This window comes from Schistocerca cancellata, chromosome 1 (assembly GCF_023864275.1).
Source record: "Schistocerca cancellata isolate TAMUIC-IGC-003103 chromosome 1, iqSchCanc2.1, whole genome shotgun sequence".
NCBI classification, from domain to species: Eukaryota; Metazoa; Arthropoda; class Insecta; order Orthoptera; family Acrididae; genus Schistocerca; species Schistocerca cancellata.
Genome location: NC_064626.1, coordinates 867,152,329 through 867,173,458, shown reverse-complemented (window position 1 = coordinate 867,173,458; position 21,130 = coordinate 867,152,329). Strand labels below are relative to the sequence as shown.

Genomic DNA, 21,130 nt, shown 5'->3' with positions numbered 1-21,130 from the left:
TTCTTTCTTATGTATGAAATGGTTTTTTATGAAAAGAAAATAGTAAAAACTTTGCAATATTTTATAAAAGCTTTATCAAACGATGTATTTATACAGGTGTCACATGTATTTTATGCATACTCTACAAATATGTACAATCGTAAATCTCTATAAAAATTGGCGTTGTATCTATCGATTTATGTAATAAATAACCAGTCGGTCTTAAAATGGGTTTGAATATTTAAGTGATATACATTTGTACTGAATAATAATTGTATAAAAAGAAATAGATATTCGTAACTGACGTACAATTATGATTATATGTACAAGAAATTATAGTTATAAATACACACATACATAAACTGAAACGTTCAGTGGATAAGTGAGTGTTAGCCTGTGACGCAACAGAACGACAGAGAGGTTATTGCTCTGCCACGTCGCACTCGGGCAGCCAGCGAGTAAGCCGGCCCAGCAGCGTCACTGCACAGCAAGCACGGTCGTCCCAGCTGTGGTCTCCTAGCAACGAAGAGAGCCTGCCGTGAGTGCGCCGCACAGGAACAGGGCGCGAGATTCAGGAGGCCGCAGGCAGAGAGGCGGGCGCTGGCAGTAGGCCGCGATCCTCACGCGGGCGACGGGGTCGCCTCCTCCTCCCGCCGCTGCTGCCCCTCCTTCTTCGCTCCGCGGTTCAGGTAAACAGCAAACCTGCAGCAAAAAGTAGACGCTAAAATCTCGTATCCACTGCATCTATGCAACACGCTCAAGGACTATTCACAGGCACCAAGGTATATTACGAGCATGCATACTGACGGAGTTATAATATTACTGACACATCTGTCGCGGTCATCGTCGATCGTATGGAGCTCAGGAGGGCTGTTCGTGCGCCCTATGTTTCGACTCTGCAGGCAGCAACTGTGCTGAGGTCTAGGGTAGAAACATACGCCGCCAACGAGTACAGCTTCACCCATTTGCAGTCTCATTGTGGGCCTACGGGAAGCTGAATGGACGTATCTATGGATTGCCTCAATGGTGGGAACAATTGAACGCTGGTGTGTAGTTGTTTTCAACTGTGGTCTTTGGAACATCCCAACACCTGTTGACCAGGCTCTGGACGTTCTTCAGGATCGACGGATTGTGCGAGCAGCTATGGCCGACTGAACACCATCCAAGGATGAAATAAGGGCACCTGTTGCACTTGATGTGACACGAGAAACAAGTGGGAAACGACAGTTTGCAGTAGAATTATGTCTACCACTGGCACAATGCCAACGCCGAGCGTAGCTACTCCAGAGTCATGAGAGAGTTCATCTACATCTACATACATACTCCGCGGAGGGTACCTCGTACCACAACTAGCATCTTCTCTCCCTGTTCCACTCCCAAACAGAACGAGGGAAAAATGACTGCCTATATGCCTCTGTACGAGCACTAATCTCTCTTATCTTCTCTTTGTGGTCTTTCCGCGTAATGTAAGTTGGCGGCAGTAAAATTGTACTGCAGTCAGCCTCAAATGCTGGTTCTCTAAGTTTCCTCAGTAGCGATCCACGAAAAGAACGCGTCCTTTCCTCTAGAGATTCCCAACCGAGTTCCTGAAGCATTTCCGTAACACTCGCGTGATGATCAAACCTACCAGTAACAAATCTAGCAGCCCGCCTCTGACTTGCTTCTATGTCCTCCCTCAATCCGACCTGATACGGATCCCAAACGCTCGAGCAATACTCAAGAATAGGTCGTATTAGTGTTTTATAAGCGGTCTCCTTTACAGATGAACCACATCTTCCCAAAATTCTACCAATGAACCGAAGACGACTATCCGCCTTCGCCACAACTGCCATTACACGCTTGTCCCACTTCATATCGCTCTGCAATGTTACGCCCAAATATTTAATCGACGAGACTGTGTCAAGCGCTACACTACTAATGGAGTATTCAAACATTACGGGATTCTTTTTCCTATTTTGCATTAATTTACGTTTATCTATATTTAGAGTTAGCTGCCATTCTTTACGCCAATCACAAATCCTGTCTAAGTCATCTTGTATCCTCCTACAGTCACTCAACGACGGCACCTTCCCGTACACCACAGCATCATCAGCAAACAGCCGCACATTGCTATCCACCCTATCCAAAAGATTATTTACGTAGATAGAAAACAACAGCGGACCTACCGCACTTCCCTGGGGGACTGCAGATGATACCCTTACCTCCGATGGACACTCATAATCGAGGACAACGTATTACTTATGAAGTCTTCGAGCCACTCACATACTTGGGAACCAATCCCATATGCTCGTAACGCATTGGTCCACGACACACAGGTTCCATCCCAGGATTTGTGGCGTGTGTGGGTCAGTTATAACTGACAGTCACATTTCGTGTTTCTGCAGTGGGGCACCGAGTCAAACGCTTTTCGGAAGTCAAGGAATATGGCATCCGTCTGATACCCTTCATCCATGGTTCGCAAGATATCATGTGAAAAAAGGGCGAGTTGCGTTTCGCAGGAGCGATACTTTCTAAAGCCGTGCTGATGCATGGACAGCATGGCTGGTATGGCGCTCTGTTGTCTTCACTGAATGACGTGGGCTCTGTCGACGAGTGTTGGACATACACGTGTATGACGTGGATCTGGTGACCTGAGTATATAGGAGTGGATTGGTCCACGACACACAGGTTCCATCCCAGGATTTGTGGCGTGTGTGGGTCAGTTATAACTGACAGTCACATTTCGTGTTTCTGCAGGCTAAAATAACCAGTACCCGTTACATTTACAGCCTGCTGTTTCTTGGACAAGAGTGCTTTTTCAGCAGTAAAACGCACATCCACATACGGATACTGTGACGGAACGTGCCCTTTCTAGTGTCCAACAACTGTTCTGACCAGCAAGATCACCAGATCTCTCACCAACTGAACAGGTACAGAACACGATGAAATAAGAACACACACGTTTTCCAAGGCCTGCAAGAATCGTTGCCGAATTGCAACAAGAGATGTAAGATACTTGAGACCTTCTATCGTAGGATGCCACTCGGCAACTTCAGTATCTTTTGCATGTGAGGACACACGCCTGCTTTACCGGGAACTTGGACATATATTCGTCCTGTATCAATTAGAGAATAAAGAGCATGTTATACATAACTGTACCGTTACTCCACGTTAGCAGTATCCAATCCCAGAGTAAAATCTAAAAATTATTTAACTTTTTAGAGGAGATGATGCTATTTAGTATAATTTGACATTTGTAGTCCTTTCTCGGCAACACCTCCCCGATGTCTCATAGACTAGCTCACTCTATTAGTACCTGACATGACAGATAAATGAATCTAAAGTTTGCAAGTTGACAATTAGTTCAAGACTCTGTCCCTGATCTAGTCATGAGACAAATTTATGTTTTGACTTTTTTCGAACTTCTCGTCTTCCTGTAGGTGTCTATCGTCTGAGCGGTTTCAGCTAAAAAGGCTTGCGCCAGGTGGCTGGGCTCCACGCAGGCCGGGCTCCCAGACTGGCCACTGTCATCATCATCATCTCTAGAAATAGAGTAAACCACAAGAAGATAACGCGGAAGACAACCATGGCTACCTCACGCAGTACTGTCAGCTGGCAAACGTTGACCGCAACCAAAAACAAATTACTACTGGCCAGTGCAGCCAAGACGATAAACACTAGTCTCCCTTTCATCTGCTATGACTGACGCACCTTATCATCGTTCGTATTCGCATACACTTCCTTGTTAAAAGGTTCCTCTTCGCTTTCTGGCGGAGCATTGAGGGTCGTCAACACGTAGAGATACACACAGTTCCCTACGTACTACTATCCACTCTAACGACTTTCGCAATGAATGAAACTAATTTAGATTTACACAACTGTGAACAAGGTTATACGCAAGCGAAGAACTTAGCATCGTCTGCAATTATGAGAGACTTAACTCTGTCAGTTGAATCACAACGCTAAGCGTGAGATAGGCGGTTGTTACTAAAAATATATATCTGTGGCTGTTCAACCAGCTTCAAAATTTAATTTTCACACACTGCATTTCAATGATTGTTCTAATCGTGTTCAATAATGACGCTGCAAGCTAGAGTCTTACAAATGCTTCCAACATGGAGTCCACCAAGACTGTGCAAGAGTATTGCATTTCAGCCCAGTATTACGTTTGTAAACATTTCTTTCAATCAAACCAGAAGCTCGACAGAAGACAACTAAGTCCCCACTTACTTGGCGAATACAGATGGGCTATGGAGTTACGTCCTCTGATAGTGTCACCGTTTCACGGAGCGTTCCAGGAGGTGAGTAGTACAGAAAGTGTGACATGTTGTTATTCCTGTCATCTCATAATCGTAGACTAGGATACATTGGTGTAAGAATACTCACAGCAGCACAGCGAGGTCGAGTGCCATGATCCCCGCGGACAAAAGGTGGAAGGCTCCAGGGAAGTAATCGATGGTCGCATTGAAGACGGCGTTGTAGATGGGAGGCCCCGCCAGAGGAGTCAACGCCTCCAGAGTGACCGCCAGCGCGAACACCTGGCCTGTGGACACACGAAACAGACGGGGCGCTGCTAATCAGACTCTCCACGCTGCAACCACATGTACACCTTGCGCCTCAAACAAGTAACCATACGGAAATTGTTCCTCAGTCTCGGTAGTACTGAAATCGGATACAGTCAGTGAATAGACTTAGATCCTAATCTTCTGTATTAACATATTCCACACCGAAAGTGTTGTGGTGGTTTTTCCCTATCTTAAATTAAAGTCTGCCATTTTTCAAGGTTCAGTACCTACAATGATAATACTGTTACTGTTCTGTAGTGGGCTCAGACATTTTTGCAGAATTTTTGATAAAAAGTTGAGTGAACCTTCATCGCTACATCTTTCTATGATCAGTTCTGGCTGTGGCATCTATCTGAAAAGATAGATGGAACAGTGGTGTTCGACATTAATAGAGAAGGAAACACCAATATCGAAAAGAAGGTTTCCTGGCTATATACCAGTCATGTTGCCGTGTAACACTGTAAAAGCTTCCAACGTTTTGGTCACATTCAAGGTGTGCATATTAGATAAGCGAGTACTAATAACACATGACGCCGTAGAACGCCTCGAAGGGTAATTTGTGAAGGTACCTCATTCTTCCATTACATTTATTTTAATATATTAATATTTCATACATGCAATGTATGAACTGCACCCTACCAAGAATTATGTTACTCAGTGTTAGTACCCTGTGATTACGGTTATAAAAAATAAGTAGAAGGTTGAAGCCATATTTTGACAGTTTTTTAGACGAATTGAAAAACTAACCATGTGTAAATTTCTGTACAAACTATTCTTCATTCACTGGAACACAATTGTACTTTTAACATAGTTTCTGGTGTTTTCTGTCTCGCACCTTCGTGACTCCAAGTAGATTCCTCTTCGTAAAATGCTGATTTCCTTCTTACATTTCCAGATGCTTTACGTTTTTTCCATTTATAGTTGCTCAAAATTTTCGATATATCAAATGAGAATCTGAGTCATTGTAGATAACATTTTTATGGCAAACTAATTCTCGGTAGAGAATTGTTCGTTATGTTACTTTTCATCATCAGACTTTGATTTGATGGATCTCTCCATGATATCTTCTTCTGTGCCATTGTCTTCGTTTCAGAGGTGCACTTACATTCAATATCATCAGTTATTTGTTGTAAATCTTACCAACAATGACTGTCAGTGCAGTTATTACTCTCTACGGCGCCCTCTAGTAAAATGTGCTAGCACTTATCCTATCATCCATACGCCCCTGATGGCTACAGTTTTTCGCAAATCTTTGACGGTTCTGCTGTGAGCCTCCTTAAGTCTTATCTTATTAGTACACTTGACATGCTGCATCCTTCTGTAGCATTATGTCTGAAATGCTTTGATCTCTTCTTTTGCGGTTGTCCTACAGATCACGATTCACTTCAATAAAACACTGCGCTTCAGAAGTACATCACAGAAATTTCTCTCTCCAAATAAGGTACATGTCTGATACTAGAGGAGTTCTTGTCTTAAGATGTGTTGCCTCTCCTCGCACTAAATTATGATCTGAGTCGATGCCTACTCCTGGGTATGCCTTACACTACAACATCTGATTTTGAAATCTGTGTCACATCATGATGTAGTACAGCTGGTATCTCTTTGCGTCTTCTAGGCTTTTGCAAGTACACCTCCTCCTCCTCCTCCTGAGATTTTCGAATGGCGTATTCGCTGTTATTCGCTGGAATTTATGGCACAAATTATTCGCTGGAATTTATGGCACAATGCAAGGAACCATTCTCCTGCCTCTTTCTTATTAAGGAGCTCGTATTCTCTAATAACTCAATTCTGTTTTCCTGTACTACATAGTTCCAATACTCTATGGTTATTAATAATTCTTCTCATTATTGCATACTAAGTTACGATTTCAATTCTCTCATGTGTTCTCTTCATCTCGCCATATTCTGCTGTGAATGTTGAGACGTATATCTCAACTGTAGTCGTTCGCATTCTTTCCGTTTAGATTTTGATGAGAATAGTGTTATCGCTGAATTTTTCACTGTAACTTCTTCGTTGTCCTACATTCCTACAATGAAAAAATCCTAATCCTGATCCTGATATACTGTTTTCTATTGCTGTTCATATTACCCTATATTCGTCTGGCAATATATCATCATTTTACTTTCATTACAACTCCCAAGGTACTACTAGGCCTAGTTTCTAGCATTACATTTGTCTGTTCAGACTTTGTAGTTTCCGTAACAGCCTTCATATGCTCCAGATTCGGATTCATAGAAAGTTATCATCTCTCTGGTTTTTCGCTCTTCTTGCCATGGTCTTCTAACGTTAAACAGTACACTGTAATCCACTGCTATAAAGGAGAGTGTTTCTGAACTGCACTCACCTATCTCGTCCTTGGCGACCAGCCTCGTCAGCATCGCCCTGGCCAGAACCCAGATCAAGGCTCCGAAGCAACTGATGGCTCCGCCTGCAAACAAATCAGAACACATTTTATTCGCGGGAGACCTGCAGCGCCGGACTCGAGGAGTGGTGGCCATGGTGAAGAATACAGCTGCACGATGCTTCCTCTGAATATACTCTGTATAATAATACTGGTACAAAGAAACGTAAAAAACATATAAAGCTTGCAACATAGAAGAGGAAGCTTAATGGCGTAAACATTGGAATAATATAGACTAGGAGTCGGTAAAGTGGTTGTTGTTAATGACAACAAGCCATAGCCAATTAAATGTCGCGGGAGAGGTGACAACTTACCCAGAAACATAAACCAGGATTCTGGTGATATGGCAAAAATTATGGAGGCAGCGATCTTGCAGGAGAAGGTGATGAGGGCTATCCAGCCGTCGCCCAACTTGAGCCACCGCACGAACACCATCACGCCCACCAAGGTACCTGCAAAGAGGGTACGTGTCGTGTTGAAACAGTAACTCACTTGTTCATCGATCGAGTGAATCAGTGTAAATGTATGTCGATCATTGCCTGGTATTCGTAATTGGAATCTAAAATCTAAGATCGCCGAATATTTATAATTTTATTGAAAGACAATCTGTTCTACAGCTATTAGCAACAAAACTGGAAATATGTTTATAATTCACAAGACTTTTACTCAACATATCTTGACACTATAAAATAATACTCATTAAGTTGAAAACAAAACCGGACACTATTACTAAGCAGAACCTGTGAACTGGACAGGAAATGAAGAAATTCTCGTGTAATTGCTGGATGCCCAATTGCAGTTGCACCTCGTATGGATTTGAGCACAGTGAGAGAAAAAGCTATTTTCAGATCAATATACGATTATGTCAACTGAAGTAGTTTTAATGTTAACTGTATTTACACTTCTCTTAAATGAATAGCAAATACTTCAGGAAGTGGAAGCAGAAGTAATGCGCAGTGCCTCACCTACAGCAGTGGTGCCATTGTTGAAGAATCCATACAGAAGGTTCTGGTCTATCGTCCAATGGAATTTTCCGTTCACGAACTGGTAGTTGGCTATGCCTTCTCCTGAAAACATATAACACAGTATTACGATACGTTTTTTATACGATGTTGCTTCCTACACGTGTTTCTAGGCTAGGCTCATTAAACATCTGTGCATAATTAATCTTTTCTTGAAATATTATTAAATCGCAATGTTAAAATGTTGTAAATAATTCGAACACCTATTTTACCTGCTAACAACACTAAAGCAAGTAACTGAAAAAAATTAGTGATTGTGTTCAGTCACCTGCCTCTAAATTCTACACTAATTCATAGTTAAACAAAATAAACCACTCCTTGGAAACTGATGGATGGAAAGCAAGAGAAGAGGCGCACAAGAAATTATCCGTCAAGAGATAACGACATTACAGTAAGCATAGTTAGGGAAGTGCTACATCCTTCAGAAGAAGAGGGTCCAGTGACTTGATTCGAGACGATCTTAAGGAATTTTATTACAAAGAACGCTACTTTCTTCATTTTTTCCGACTGCTTGACGATCGCTATCACGAAATACTATATTCCCTAAACGTTATTCCCTTGTGAAGAAGAACTTTAGCGTTGCGACCTTGTAGACATCTATGTAGGGAGTACGTGTTAAATAGCTTAACGTTCCGAACAATTTTCAGTAATAAGGTAGACTTGGTGCGTATCTGCTGAATCGAGCTTGAAATTATCTGGAAAAATTAACTGAAAAGCCATATGGAAATTGTCTTCGATGTTTTTCGCTTTCAGCCGGCCGAAGTGGCCGAGCGGTTCTAGGCGCTTCAGTCCGGAACCGCGCTGCTACTACGGTCGCATGTTCGAATCCTGCCTCGGGCATGGATGTGTGTGATGTCCTTAGGTTAGTTAGGTTTAAGTAGTTCTAAGTTCTAGGAGACTGATGACACCAGAAGTTGAGTCCCATAGTGCTCAGAGCCATTTTTTTCGCTTTCAGAACCAATATTACTCTAACAAAAACAGGTTCGTAGGTTTCTTTCGATGGCGAATGCGTAGACTGGCCGTACCTTGGGAGATGAGGACACCAGTGACGACCACGAAGATGACGATGAGGATGGCTGAGCGGCCGTGGTGAGGCCGCTTCATCAGGGACGTCTTGAGCGCGTCGCGCACCAGCTGGGGGCGGAAGATCCCCTTGCAGCAGCCGCAGCTCTCCTGAGCACACGAGACACGATTACGTCAGTTTTCGTTAAACCTGTTGCAATTTCGCATGACTTACAGTGGGAGCTCGGTTCATCTCGAGGCCAGCAACTCACGTCTTGAGGCGGCGTGTAGGGCGCAGTGGTCTCCGGCAGCAGGAAGATGGAGTAGAGAAGACACAGCAGCATGAGGCCGGCGGCCAGCGCGAAGATCCCGTGGTAGTTGAGGGCCGAGTACAGCGGCGAGGACACCCCTGACGCCACCATCTGGGCCACGTACATGGAGGCGTCCAGGATGCCCAGTCTGCAAGCAGCACATCCTCGATGTCAGAAGAGATCCACTCAAAAGGCTCTGCTAGCTCTGTGATGGAATGCCGGTTTCCGGCCCATTACATTTTGATCACAATTCCGCCTGTGCCACTGCTATGGTCTGTATTCGCATGAGGTCGAAGTTAACACGGTTGCACGCCACTTCCGTTGTAAATGATATTTTTATTACCACGACTAGTTTGCTTCAAGCCATCTGGTTTGTCGAGTCGTGTCCGAGAAATAGTGTGTGATAAATTTACTACTGAAGCCGGTTCTCAATCTGATCAGTATGATCATCAGTTCCGTTTGTTTATCAAATCAGACTTCACGGTGCTTTTATGCCATACTTGTGTCGTTACGTGCATTTGCTTACAATCAGCCTAAGATGCTACATAGTACTCAATTACATTGATGAGCAACTAACGCTGACTTTGACATTATTATGACAATACGACCATAGTGTCTCCAGGCGATTCATAGAGAATGTTTCGGTTTAATAATGGGAGATTAGTTCCATAGACTTAATCCAATATACTGGACTTTAGATAAATAATTTCTAAATCAGTCGGCTTCCATCGACATTGCCAAACCAAGAGACTACAGATAATTGTCAGCCATTCATGTCAGAAGAGTCAAATATTGTAGCTTTATGGTATAATATTTGTTTTACAAGTGTAAGTCAGCTACATTTTGTCTCCATATGTGTAATATTACACCAGTTCGCTTGCATATTTTATTAGATATGAGATTACCATTAGCGATGGGTGCCTAGGTAATTGATCATTTCTTTGATTGACACTGGATAACACCAAGTATTGACATTTGCTGTAGCATTGTACGCCTGGGAGTTACTTTGATCTGGATGCTGGCGGCAGGGTGCCGTGAATGTTTCGCCTTCCTGTGACAGCAGTGTTTGGCAGAAGGCTGGTTAGAAAAGTCGCCGTCGTGTTCAACTGAGATGGGTGTTTGACTGCTCTAAAGGGAACAGAGCAGAGGCAGTGATTTTACAGCCCTGATGGCGGCCTCCCCATGGCGAGGCTGATGAGTGAACGCGAGACGCACTAATGCCGCCAAACAAATAGGGGAAACAGCCAGCTGCTGGAAGATGGCTGTGAGGAGCGATAGGATCTTCCAAGAGAGAGACACATGCTTTTGGTGCAAAGCAATGCGCAGAGGTCACAAACGGCGGATGCGAGTTGGCCCATCGCAGATCTTCTTACGAGAGGCAGCGAGCCACGTTTCCTCCCAGAAAGCAGAGAAGTGAAGTTGACTCAATCGAAGGAGGAGATTTAGACTGCTCTGAAACAGTGTTCTCTTCGTAGTATAAGCTGCAGGCCATTGACTGGCAACTTCATGACCCGTGTAGTGGGAGGCATTATTTTTGTAACGGGCTCGGGGATTCTTTGCAGGAAGCACACAGGCAGATGCCTTAAGCCTCGGAGTGAAAAGGGGAACTCTCCTGCTGATGTCAATAGAGGACACGTCACGCTAGGAGCGACTTACATACATCGCTGAAAACAGCGTCAGGAGAGAGTTTTCCTGTTAGAAATTTCGCGATTAGGAATGAATGAAATCGTATCTACGTAAATATTCTTTGCTTCTCTGTAAAGTGCTTACTTATGAACTAATACCTTAGTTTAGTTTCTATTCCTGGCCTATGAGCAAAGAGAAATCTCGAAGACATCTATTCAACATTATCAACCTCCTAATTAAGCTAGAGTAGAATATCATCATGCCTAGATACAACTAATGTATTCCTCTAAGTATAGGTTGTCAGTGGTCTTTTTGAGTACGGTGACACTGACATAGAAGAAGAAAATTAATTCGATCTCAAGTTGCACACACTCCACTTATAGCCTCATCTGAATGAGTATAACAGGTATTAAACATTGAGTACCTACCTGAGCTCCTTCTGCCCCACAGGGCTGACGTCAGCAATGTAGACGTTGGCAACAGCCATGAGGTTCATCATGCCGCCACTGAAGGTGGCCACTATGGACGGCATCAGCAACCACTCTGCCTCTAGGTCTGGAATCGCAGACAGCCCAGAGAACAAGCCATAGCTAATGGCGTTCCCTGAAAGAAAGGGGACGATTTTTAGAATCGCTCGCAATCATTAGCGTGACGTTGTTCAGGGTTAGATTATTCATGACAGCTCTCAATGTCTTAGTGACTGCAGTGGGCGTAAACTGTGAAGTAATGCCACTTTGTAAAACATGGTTGAATAGTGAGAGTCAACTGCTCTGGACATACCGGCAAAGGACCAGATGAAGATGGGACGCCGTCCAAACTTGTCGCTCCAGCTGCCAATGAAGAGTGACACAGCGGCTGGCACGACTGCCTCGATGATGCCTTTCCAGGTGGTGAGCGTGCTGGAGTAGGCGCGATCGTCGTTGGTGCACACGTTGGGGTCGCTGGAACCGCACACGCGATCCAGGAAGAGCCCGCTGACCACCGAGTGTGTCGTCATGTAGGAGAACATGAACAGCACCACCAATGGCTCCACCGTCGGGCGGATGCGCCACCACTTCACTGCAACACGATGCACTTGCCTTAATTGATGAGTATATAACCGTGACCCCGAGACAAGGAATTAAAGAGACTTGTGGCTTCGTCACCATTGAGAGAGGTAGAGACCCAACTATGATCGTCAAAAGTGATGCCGAGTGTTTTGGGGACTGCCACGGTGGGATGACAGATTACGTATGTAAAGGATAAACCGTCACAGAGGGTACTTCCGAAATCTCCTGGCTATTTTACGGGAGGCCGTGAAGACGAAGCATTTCGGGAAACCGTCAAAGAGAGTGTTAGGGCGCACAGCCAAGCCCGAACTAAGTTTGCACCGCACACGGACACACATGCTGATTGTCTGGAATTATGAATTTGACCTCTACCTCAAATTCTCCTGACATGGCATTCAGCAAAGTCTTCCTGTTACCTCGGAAGAAGAAAGCATTGCTGACGAAGAGGTGGTTTTTAAGGTGTAACGGTTCCTGACGGCCAAAATACAGGCTTCACCAACCAAAGCCTCCACCAAGTCAATCATATTTGCGTAAAATATGTCGCACTGCAGCGTGAATGTGTTGAGAAGGTGTAACAGCTTGATTTCTTCAAGATGATTACTACAACTTTGTGACTACCCACAGTATTAATATCTGCTTAGTAAAGGCTTTCATTTCAAAGTGCTGCTTTCTGTTGTTGTTGTGGTCTTCAGTCCAAATACTCGTTTGATGGAGCTCTCAATGCTACTCAATCCTGTGTAAGCCTTCTCATATCAGAATAACCTATGCAATTTACGTCCTTTTCAGCCTGCTGACTGTGTTCATGTCTTGGGCCCCATCGCAAATTCCCCCTCCGCCGCCCCCCCCCCCTTCTCTCACATACAAACACACTGTCCTCCAATACTAAACTGGTGATCTATTGATGTCTCAGAATACTCCGTATCAAATGACCCCGTTCCTTAGTCAGACTATGGCACAAATTTCTTTTCTCCCCAGTTCTGTTCAGTCCTCCTCATTACATACACGATCTACTCATCGAATCTTCATCATTCGTCTGTAGCACCACATCTGAAAAGCTTCTAATATCTTCTGCTCGCAACTGTTTATTATCCACGTTTCACTTCCACACATGGCTACTCCAGATAAATACCTCCATCAAAGACATCCCAACATTTTAATTTACGAGTACAATCACTGTTAACAAAGTTATCTTCTTCTGAAACTCTTTCCTCGCATCTCCCAGTCTACTTTTTATATCCTCCCTACTTCAGCCGTCATCAGTTATTTTACTGCCCAAATAGCAACACTCCTACTACTTTTAGTGTTTCCTTTCTTGCCTAATGTCTTCAGCATCGTCTGATTTAGTTTGACCACATTCGGTTACCCTTATTTTTCTTTTATTGATGGTCATCTTATACTTTTTTTTTTCAAGACACTGTCAATTCCATTGAATTGCTTTTCCAAGTTTTTTGCTGTCTCTGATAGAATTACAACGTCATCGGCATTCCTCGGTGTTTTTGCTGCTTCTGCCTGAACTTTAATTCCCTCTAAAAAATTCCCTTAGGATTCCTTTACCGCTAACTCAATGTTCAGGCTGAATAACATTGGGCAAAGGCCACGACCCTGTCTCACCCCCTCCTCAACCAGTGACTCACTTATAACTACCCTGTGGTTCTTGTACCAGCTGTAAATAGCCTTTAGCTTCCTGTATTTTGCCTTTGCTGGATCTTTGCTCGAAGAGAAGTCAATGGGTTAATATCGCCTCGCATGTTCCTATATTTCGACAGAATCTATAGTTATCTTCCCCGAGGCTGGCTTCCACCAATGTCTCTACACTTCTTCAAATAATTCGTGACCATATCTTACAACCGTAACTTATCAAACTGATAGTTCGCTAATATTTACACCTGTTATCATTTGCTCTCATTGGAACTGGAGTTAGTTCATTCTTATTGCGGTCAGATGGTATTTCGCCTGCCTCATACATCTTGCACAATAGGTGGAATATTTTTGACGTGGCTGGCTGTCCCAAAGACATTAGTAGTTCTGACTGAATTCTATCTGCTTCCAGGGACTTTGATTCTACTTAGGCCTCTCAGAGCTCTGTAAAATTCTTCTCCAATAATCAAATCTCCCATTTCAACTCTTTTTGCGTCCTCTTCCCTTTCTATAACATGTCCTTCGAGTTCATTTCTGTTGTACAGTCCCTCTGTATAGTCCTCATACCTTCGAACTTGTCCCTTGTTTGGTTAGTACTGGTTTTCGATCTGAGCTCCTGATATTAATTCAGCTGCTTCTATTTTCGGCAAATGCTCTTTAATTATCCTATAGGCTGTATCTATCTTTCCCCTAGATCGATATATTTGATAGCCTTGCATTTATCCCCTAGCCATTCGTGTTTAGTCATTTTACATTGTCTGAAAATTTCAGTTTTAGTCGTCTATATTCCCTTTCGCCTGCTTCATTTGCTGCGTTTTTATATTTTCATGAATTAAATTCGATGTCTCCTGTGATATCCAAGGATTTTAACTAGACCTTTTCTTTTACCATTTGATCCTCCTCTGCCTTCAATATTTTATCTCTGTCCATTCGTCTTCTACAGGATTTACTTCCCTTCTTTAAGGCCGTCGTTGCCTAATGTTCACTCTGAAACTCTCAACTATCTTTGGCTCTTTCAACTTATCCTCGCCCTGCTTCCTTAGTTTCCTACATTTTTACGATTTCTTCAGTTTTGATCTACAGTTAATGATCAAGAAATTGTGCAATTTGTTTCTTAAATTCAATTTCACTGCAGTAGTCATAGATGTTCTAGCTAAAGCGACATACGTGAATTACTGCTGGACCAAGGTTCGAACCCGGATTTCCCTCCTATCGCGATTGCTCACCTTAAGACTGAGGCTACGCTAGCAAGCGTGCCAGACCTACCCAAACTTCTGTATATCACAACTTATCTATTTCTTCTCATCATTTTTAATTCATTTAAATAGCTTTGTGACATATGGAAGTTTGGGTCGCTCCTGAGGGCGTTCTAGAATAATTCTAGTGGGGAGGCAAAGTCCGTGTTCTAATCTTGTTTCGGCAAAAATTTTCATATGCTGCTTTTAGTAGTACGTCTGTATCTCTCACAGCTGTGTTTCATTTGAGAAATTAATTTCAATATTTGAAATTGTATTTCTGTATCAAATATTAACTATTCAGAGTCCACATCTGCGCCTGGAAATGTCTAACCGTTAATCTGTTCCTAAATCTCCGTCTTACAAATACATAAATTACCTGGAATCTTCCTGAGTCTCCATGTCTTTTCCACTGATGATTCGTAAACCAAGTGTTAACGATGATTAAATAATACACTGTGCAAAATTTTACCACATGGTTTCCTTTTTAATTCCTTTCCCCTAGTCCATATCTTCTTACTATTTTTCCTTCTCTTCCTTTTCCTACTGTCGGATTCCAGTCCCTCATCACAACTGAATATTCCTCTACATTAACTACGTGACTAATCTATCTTTTCATCATCTGCCGAGCTAGATGGCATATAATCTTGCATTACGGTGCTGGGTGTGGACTTCATATCTATATTGGCTGTGACATAGTAACTTACTGGGATTCCTATTTTATTACCCCTTCATTTGATTTTCTATTTAGAACCCTGTACTCACTAAACTAAAAGTTCTGTTTCTCCTGCAACCGGACTATATTAATTTCCATTGTATCTAGCTTCATTCTACCAATTTCCCTTTTTAAATTTTATAACCAGTCTTCCCTACTAAGGGATGTAGGATTCCACTCTCCGACACGTAGAATATCGGTTTTGTTTTTCCTTATGACGGCATCCTCCTGAGTACTACCTACTCGGAGATCTGAAAGGGGACTATTTTATCTTTGAAATATTTTACCCAAGTGGATACAGTCTTCATTTACTCATACACTAGAGGTGCATGCCCCAGGGAAAAATAATGACTGTAGTTTGTTCCCGCTAACAGCCGTTCGCAGTACCAGCACTGCAAGGCTGTACTGGCTTATGTTACAAATCCAGTTCAGTCAAGAATGCATACTCTTGCCCCTGCAACTAGTGAAAAGTGCTCCAAGTTTCATAACTTGTATCCTTCGTTGACTTACATACTATCCGAAGCAGATGCCTTGATTCAGTTTTTAGTCGATGTGCTTTTCAGTGCAAACTATACTACATTGTTCTGGAAAGTGCAGTTTAGAGACAGTTTGATGAACATTTTACCATGTGTGAACTTACAGGTCTCCTGTTTTCGTTTGTGATTTGCAGCATAGTGAAACCTGAGCACTGAGAGAATTGCTTTAAATCTGGATGAATGATTTCACTGCTTTTCATATCACAAGAAGAGCCAATTAAACTGGGAGGCGGTAGTCTGTGTGACCCGATAGTAGACTTAATTCATGAGCTGCCAGGAACTAATGTCCCCGTTGTTTCGCGGACGTGTACCTGCAGTCCAGGGTGGCAGGGAGCTGTGGTAGTCGAGAGGAGGTCTATTCTCATGTACTGAACTTTGACATAGGGCTCGTCTCAAAATCAACACTCCATTCCCGAACAGCTGTGAAGACCACCGAAAGAGTCCCGCCAACGTCTGTTTGTGAGTGACTGTTACACCTGGAGCTAGGAGGGGCGACACCTCTGTCCCTCCCCTCCCACCGAGGTGTGAACGCAGACCGCGTCGCACGCCTGGACACACACTCACCTGCGGGCGCTGGAGAGACTTCTGCAGGCTCATCCTCCACGCTTCTCTTCTCATCAGACATCGCTTCTTTCGGAGCTGCGACGTCAACCGTAGATTCCATCGTAGCTGTTATCAAGCACTCTGAAAAGCAATAAGAAAAATATGAATGCAACATGACTTTCAACGAAGTGATTTCTGGCGTGGTGCCAATCACGATTACGGGATAAAGATGCGTGATAATACATGCGTGAATCAACCGTGGGTAGGGTAATTGTATTTCGTCCTATGTGAACACACATAATCACTTCGTGAACTGCAATAAAAATTAAACATCACTTTCTTCTTAGTAACACAAGAAAATCTTCAGTGTTTTTGGAAAATGTAGTCTACGTGGATGGAAAGATAAAAAACGATAAGGTGCGTTCAAGACAGGGAAAAAGTCTTCTTGAATCATTCAGCGTTTCAATTGGTAATGTTAACGGTACTTTATCATGGTAATTTTCGTCACTAATTGGTCCACTATAATTTCGGCAGCGTTCCTAATTGGTAGAATTTTTCTGGCAAAGAAATGCGAGTTACGCTGCTATTACGTTTTTTATTATTACTATCCTACTATTATTATAATACTCTAAATATTTTCTCCAAAAATATCTTTGTATCAGTCAAACAGATTAACAAAGGTTTATAAGTTTCTGTGGAGATATCTAAATCTTCCTTTTATACGAGTATATCTCTCGGCTTCAGTGCCAAAGTCAGTTTTAACAAAATTTTTCAAGGTTTTTAGATATCATTAATGAGTAATATAATAAACCACCGTTTGGACCACTACAGCAACTTACATTCATCAGTGCATGATTTATGTAAAGTTTAGATTATCATGGTGCAAGATGACACAGTCTAATATCTAAACCTCGTTGAGTCTGTTTATTTCAGTACAATACGTGTTGTTAACTGGCGATATAAGGGTATCATCGAATTTCAGTTTTTCTTTAAAGTTTTTACGGTATAATGGTGTTATACATTTTAGCTTGTTACTAATAGACTGAATATCTTCTTGAAGAGATTCAGTCGGAATATTTGTTATATTCCCTCCAAAAAAGAGGGAATTTGCTGAGATAAGATTTTTGCAGTACGTGGTGCTCTACAAAAAAGTACTAGTGATGTATGGAAGGAACTTAACATTTCCAGAATGAGTAATAAGACACAGATCAATGAACTAAAATGGAAAGAACATTTGAGCGAAAGAAGGAAAATGGAATTCCAAAGATCTTGCTTCACTACAAGACAAAACGACGATGGAAGGTACCAAGGGAAATTTCACGTAAACAACGAATCAGACCCACAGACGCAAGCATTGAAGACATGGTGATTCTTTCATATTGATATCTTATATGTGATCACCAGTAAGGTTAGATGTTACGGATCAATTTACGATATATCGGTATCTCAAAATCCGCAATTTTTTATGCTTTCAAAGAGATTAAGTGTATTAGACGAAATGCTAATCATAGATATCTCGATAAAGCGCACCTATGAAAATTCGTTCTACTTCGAGTGTTGCTAATATATTTCATGATCCGGCAACTCTGTGACAAGACAGGGTGGATAGAGACTTATGAAACGAGAATCATCAATGGACTCTGAAGTGTCTTCAGAAACTGATTAGGAAAGTGAAGAGATTACATTATTGACGCTTCCTCGTGATGATTTGGAATGAAATGTTAGTTTAACCTTACCGTTTGGTAAATGACGCCTCCGTTTATGAAAACATCAGAAATTATTATGAAATAAAGTCAATAATGTTATGGTATTTGACGTAGCATGCCAGTCAAGTTCAATCGGTAGACGTAATGTTGGCATAGTGGAAGAAATTCCACATCCTGGAGGACCTCCTCACTAAGGATCAATTGGAATGAAAGTAAATCTAATCTAATCTAATTAACTGAGCTGACGATAGATTGATAAAAAACAGAAATAGCTTATTACTGAAAATTTCTATTGTACTTGAGAAGGTAAGTGATAACTCTGGTGAAATATGAAATGATAATTGGTTCTACAAGACACAATTTCTTTCTTCATAACCTGTGAGTTGACAACTATTTGAGCACTGGAATGACAATGAGCACGAATGGTAACTGATTGATTATGTTCAATCATTTGTGATTGAAACAGGTGTCCAACTTTCCGTTCATAGATATTGCCTGCAAAGGACTCAGCAATGTTGCAAGTATGAGGGAGATATCTATGAAGCAAGTTCAGTAGACGTTACTGATTCGTGAGAAAAGAGTTGAGTAGATTTTCCTAATGTTGTTTAGTTATATGTGAATAGCGCAGATGTAAAAAAATTTGAAATGACAGGCAAGAGAGAAAATGAAATACAAGTGAAATTTCAGAAACCAATCTCTCTCAAAAGTTTGTGTTTAATGCGTAATTTTACGCACTAAACCTATTCTGTGGCCTCAGGTGTGATGTGTGTTTATTGATGGTGAAATAAAAACACTCACAATCAATACTATAATAAATTATCTTGAACAGGGACTGAGAATGGCCTTTGCGTGACGGGAATATTTTACCGAGCTTGTTGGTAATACACGATGTTCTTCGCAATTACTTGTTTTCTTCAATGAACATCCGAGTGGTGTTATGAGATATTTTACAGTGAGACACTGGATGTCGGAAGACACATCCCACTATCCGTCTGTTTCTAGATTGACTACACATTCATATTCCGTACAATATACCCATAAAAAGAGCAAAGATATATCTGACGAAGCTTATGATGGGTACGTACTCGATTTAACATTTACGATAGATTTACTGCAACACTTAAATTACACTACACTGCAGTACCGCTCGTCAGTACAGACAGAGGCTTACAGCAGAATATCTCACCTGTGTCGTGGCTGGTCGTACCTGCAAGACTTGCTCTCTTCGACTGCAGATGTGCTTTAAATACAGCGATAACCGGATGTCGCGGCGATAGTGGATCGCGATAGCAGCGATCCCCGAGATAAGTTTTCACGTGATGGAGTACATCCTGTCAGTAAGTATTTAATCACTATATCGTTCCCTGCCTTTTTGGAATCGGTTTTACAAATATCACCGCAAAACATATTTGTGGCGACCTGAAACAATCGAGTTAGATTTCGACAACGTATGTCACGACGTGGAGCTGCATCTTAGGTGATCTGGCTATTGCTACTTGTGAGAAATCAGGGGGAGGCTCGAAAGGCCTTCATGTCCAGTGCAGTAAGCGATATTTGCTCCTTCCATAATGCTGTTGTGTGGTAACTTACGTGCGAAGATTGGTGTGATGCAGCTCGCCACACTAGTTTGCTTCGTGCTAATATCTTCATCTCTACATAACTCTTGCAAATTTCATCTACTTCGACCTGCTTTCCGTTTTCAAGATTTGGTCTCTCTCTACCCTCAGCATGTCACATTGCTATCTATTTCCACTTTTAGACACGCTGAGCTATAAGTTCGTTCGTCTTCATTACGACTATAGCTCTTCAGTAATTATCTGAACCATCCTCATCATTCTTCTGTAGCACAATATTTCAGAACCTTCTCTCGCTCTTCGTCTGTGCTTTATATGGTCTACGTTTCACTTTCCGAATAACGTTACACTTCAGACAAATACTCTCAGAGAAGATATCCCAGCACTGAAATTCGTGTTGGATGTTAAAATATATATCATTTCCACTTAGAACTTCCTAGCTGAAAGGCCGTGGTCGATGTATAAAACTATCCCCTGACGTTTCGTCTCCGACTGCGGGAGACATCCTCTGACGTAAAGTGGCGAAGTGCTTCATCTCGGATGATGTCTCCCGCAGTCGGAGACGAAACGTCAGGGGAGAGTTTTATACATCGACCACGGCTTATGAGCCCGGAAGTTTTAGGCGAAGACAATACCGGCCGTGAAAGCGTACAATGTATGATCATATATCTCTTTTTAAGATACTTTTTTTCTTTCTATTGCCAAACGTTTTTCTTTCTATGGCCAATCTGCATTTTATATCCTCTTAACTCCCGCCATCATCTGTTCTTTTGCTCCACAACTGGCAAAATACGTTTACTGCTCTCAGTGTTTCGGTTCCTACTTTAATTCCCTCAGAATCGCCTAAGTTAATCGACTACATTAGGTTCCTCTTGAGTTGCTATTGTTGACTTTTTAACCTCTTTTAATACACTGTCCTTACAGTTCGACTGAACTTCCAAATCTTTTACTCTCTCTCCGACAAAGTTACAATGTCATCGATAAACCTCCAAGTTTTATTTCTTTCACTTGTATTTCAGTTCCATCTGCAACTCTTTCATTTATTACCTTTACTCTTTTCTCATTGCATATATTGAGTAACATAGGGAGAGGCTACAGACCTCTCTCGCTCCCTTCACACTGGTGCTTGCTTCTGATATCCGTCAACTCTAAGATATGAAGTCTGGTTTACTTCAAGTGTTAGATAAACTTTCGCTATCTGTATTTTATACTTGCTAACTTCAGAATTTCTGAGACTCTATTCCAGTCA

General features: G+C 42.1%; 1 protein-coding gene across 1 annotated transcript; it reads right to left on the bottom strand.

Moving 5' to 3' along the window:
* Positions 1–472: 472 nt before the first annotated feature.
* Positions 473–19,500, bottom strand: LOC126189749 (proton-coupled folate transporter-like). The gene is made up of 11 exons (XM_049930966.1): positions 19,494–19,500; positions 16,623–16,742; positions 11,666–11,944; positions 11,314–11,488; positions 9,221–9,407; positions 8,972–9,119; positions 7,890–7,991; positions 7,239–7,376; positions 6,868–6,951; positions 4,345–4,501; positions 473–681 (listed from the first exon to the last, which is right to left on the bottom strand). Exons 2-11 carry the CDS (start codon positions 16,720–16,722, stop codon positions 600–602), a joined length of 1,452 nt encoding a protein of 483 aa, XP_049786923.1. The 5' UTR covers positions 16,723–16,742; positions 19,494–19,500; the 3' UTR covers positions 473–599.
* Between the last annotated feature and the right edge of the window lie 1,630 nt (positions 19,501–21,130).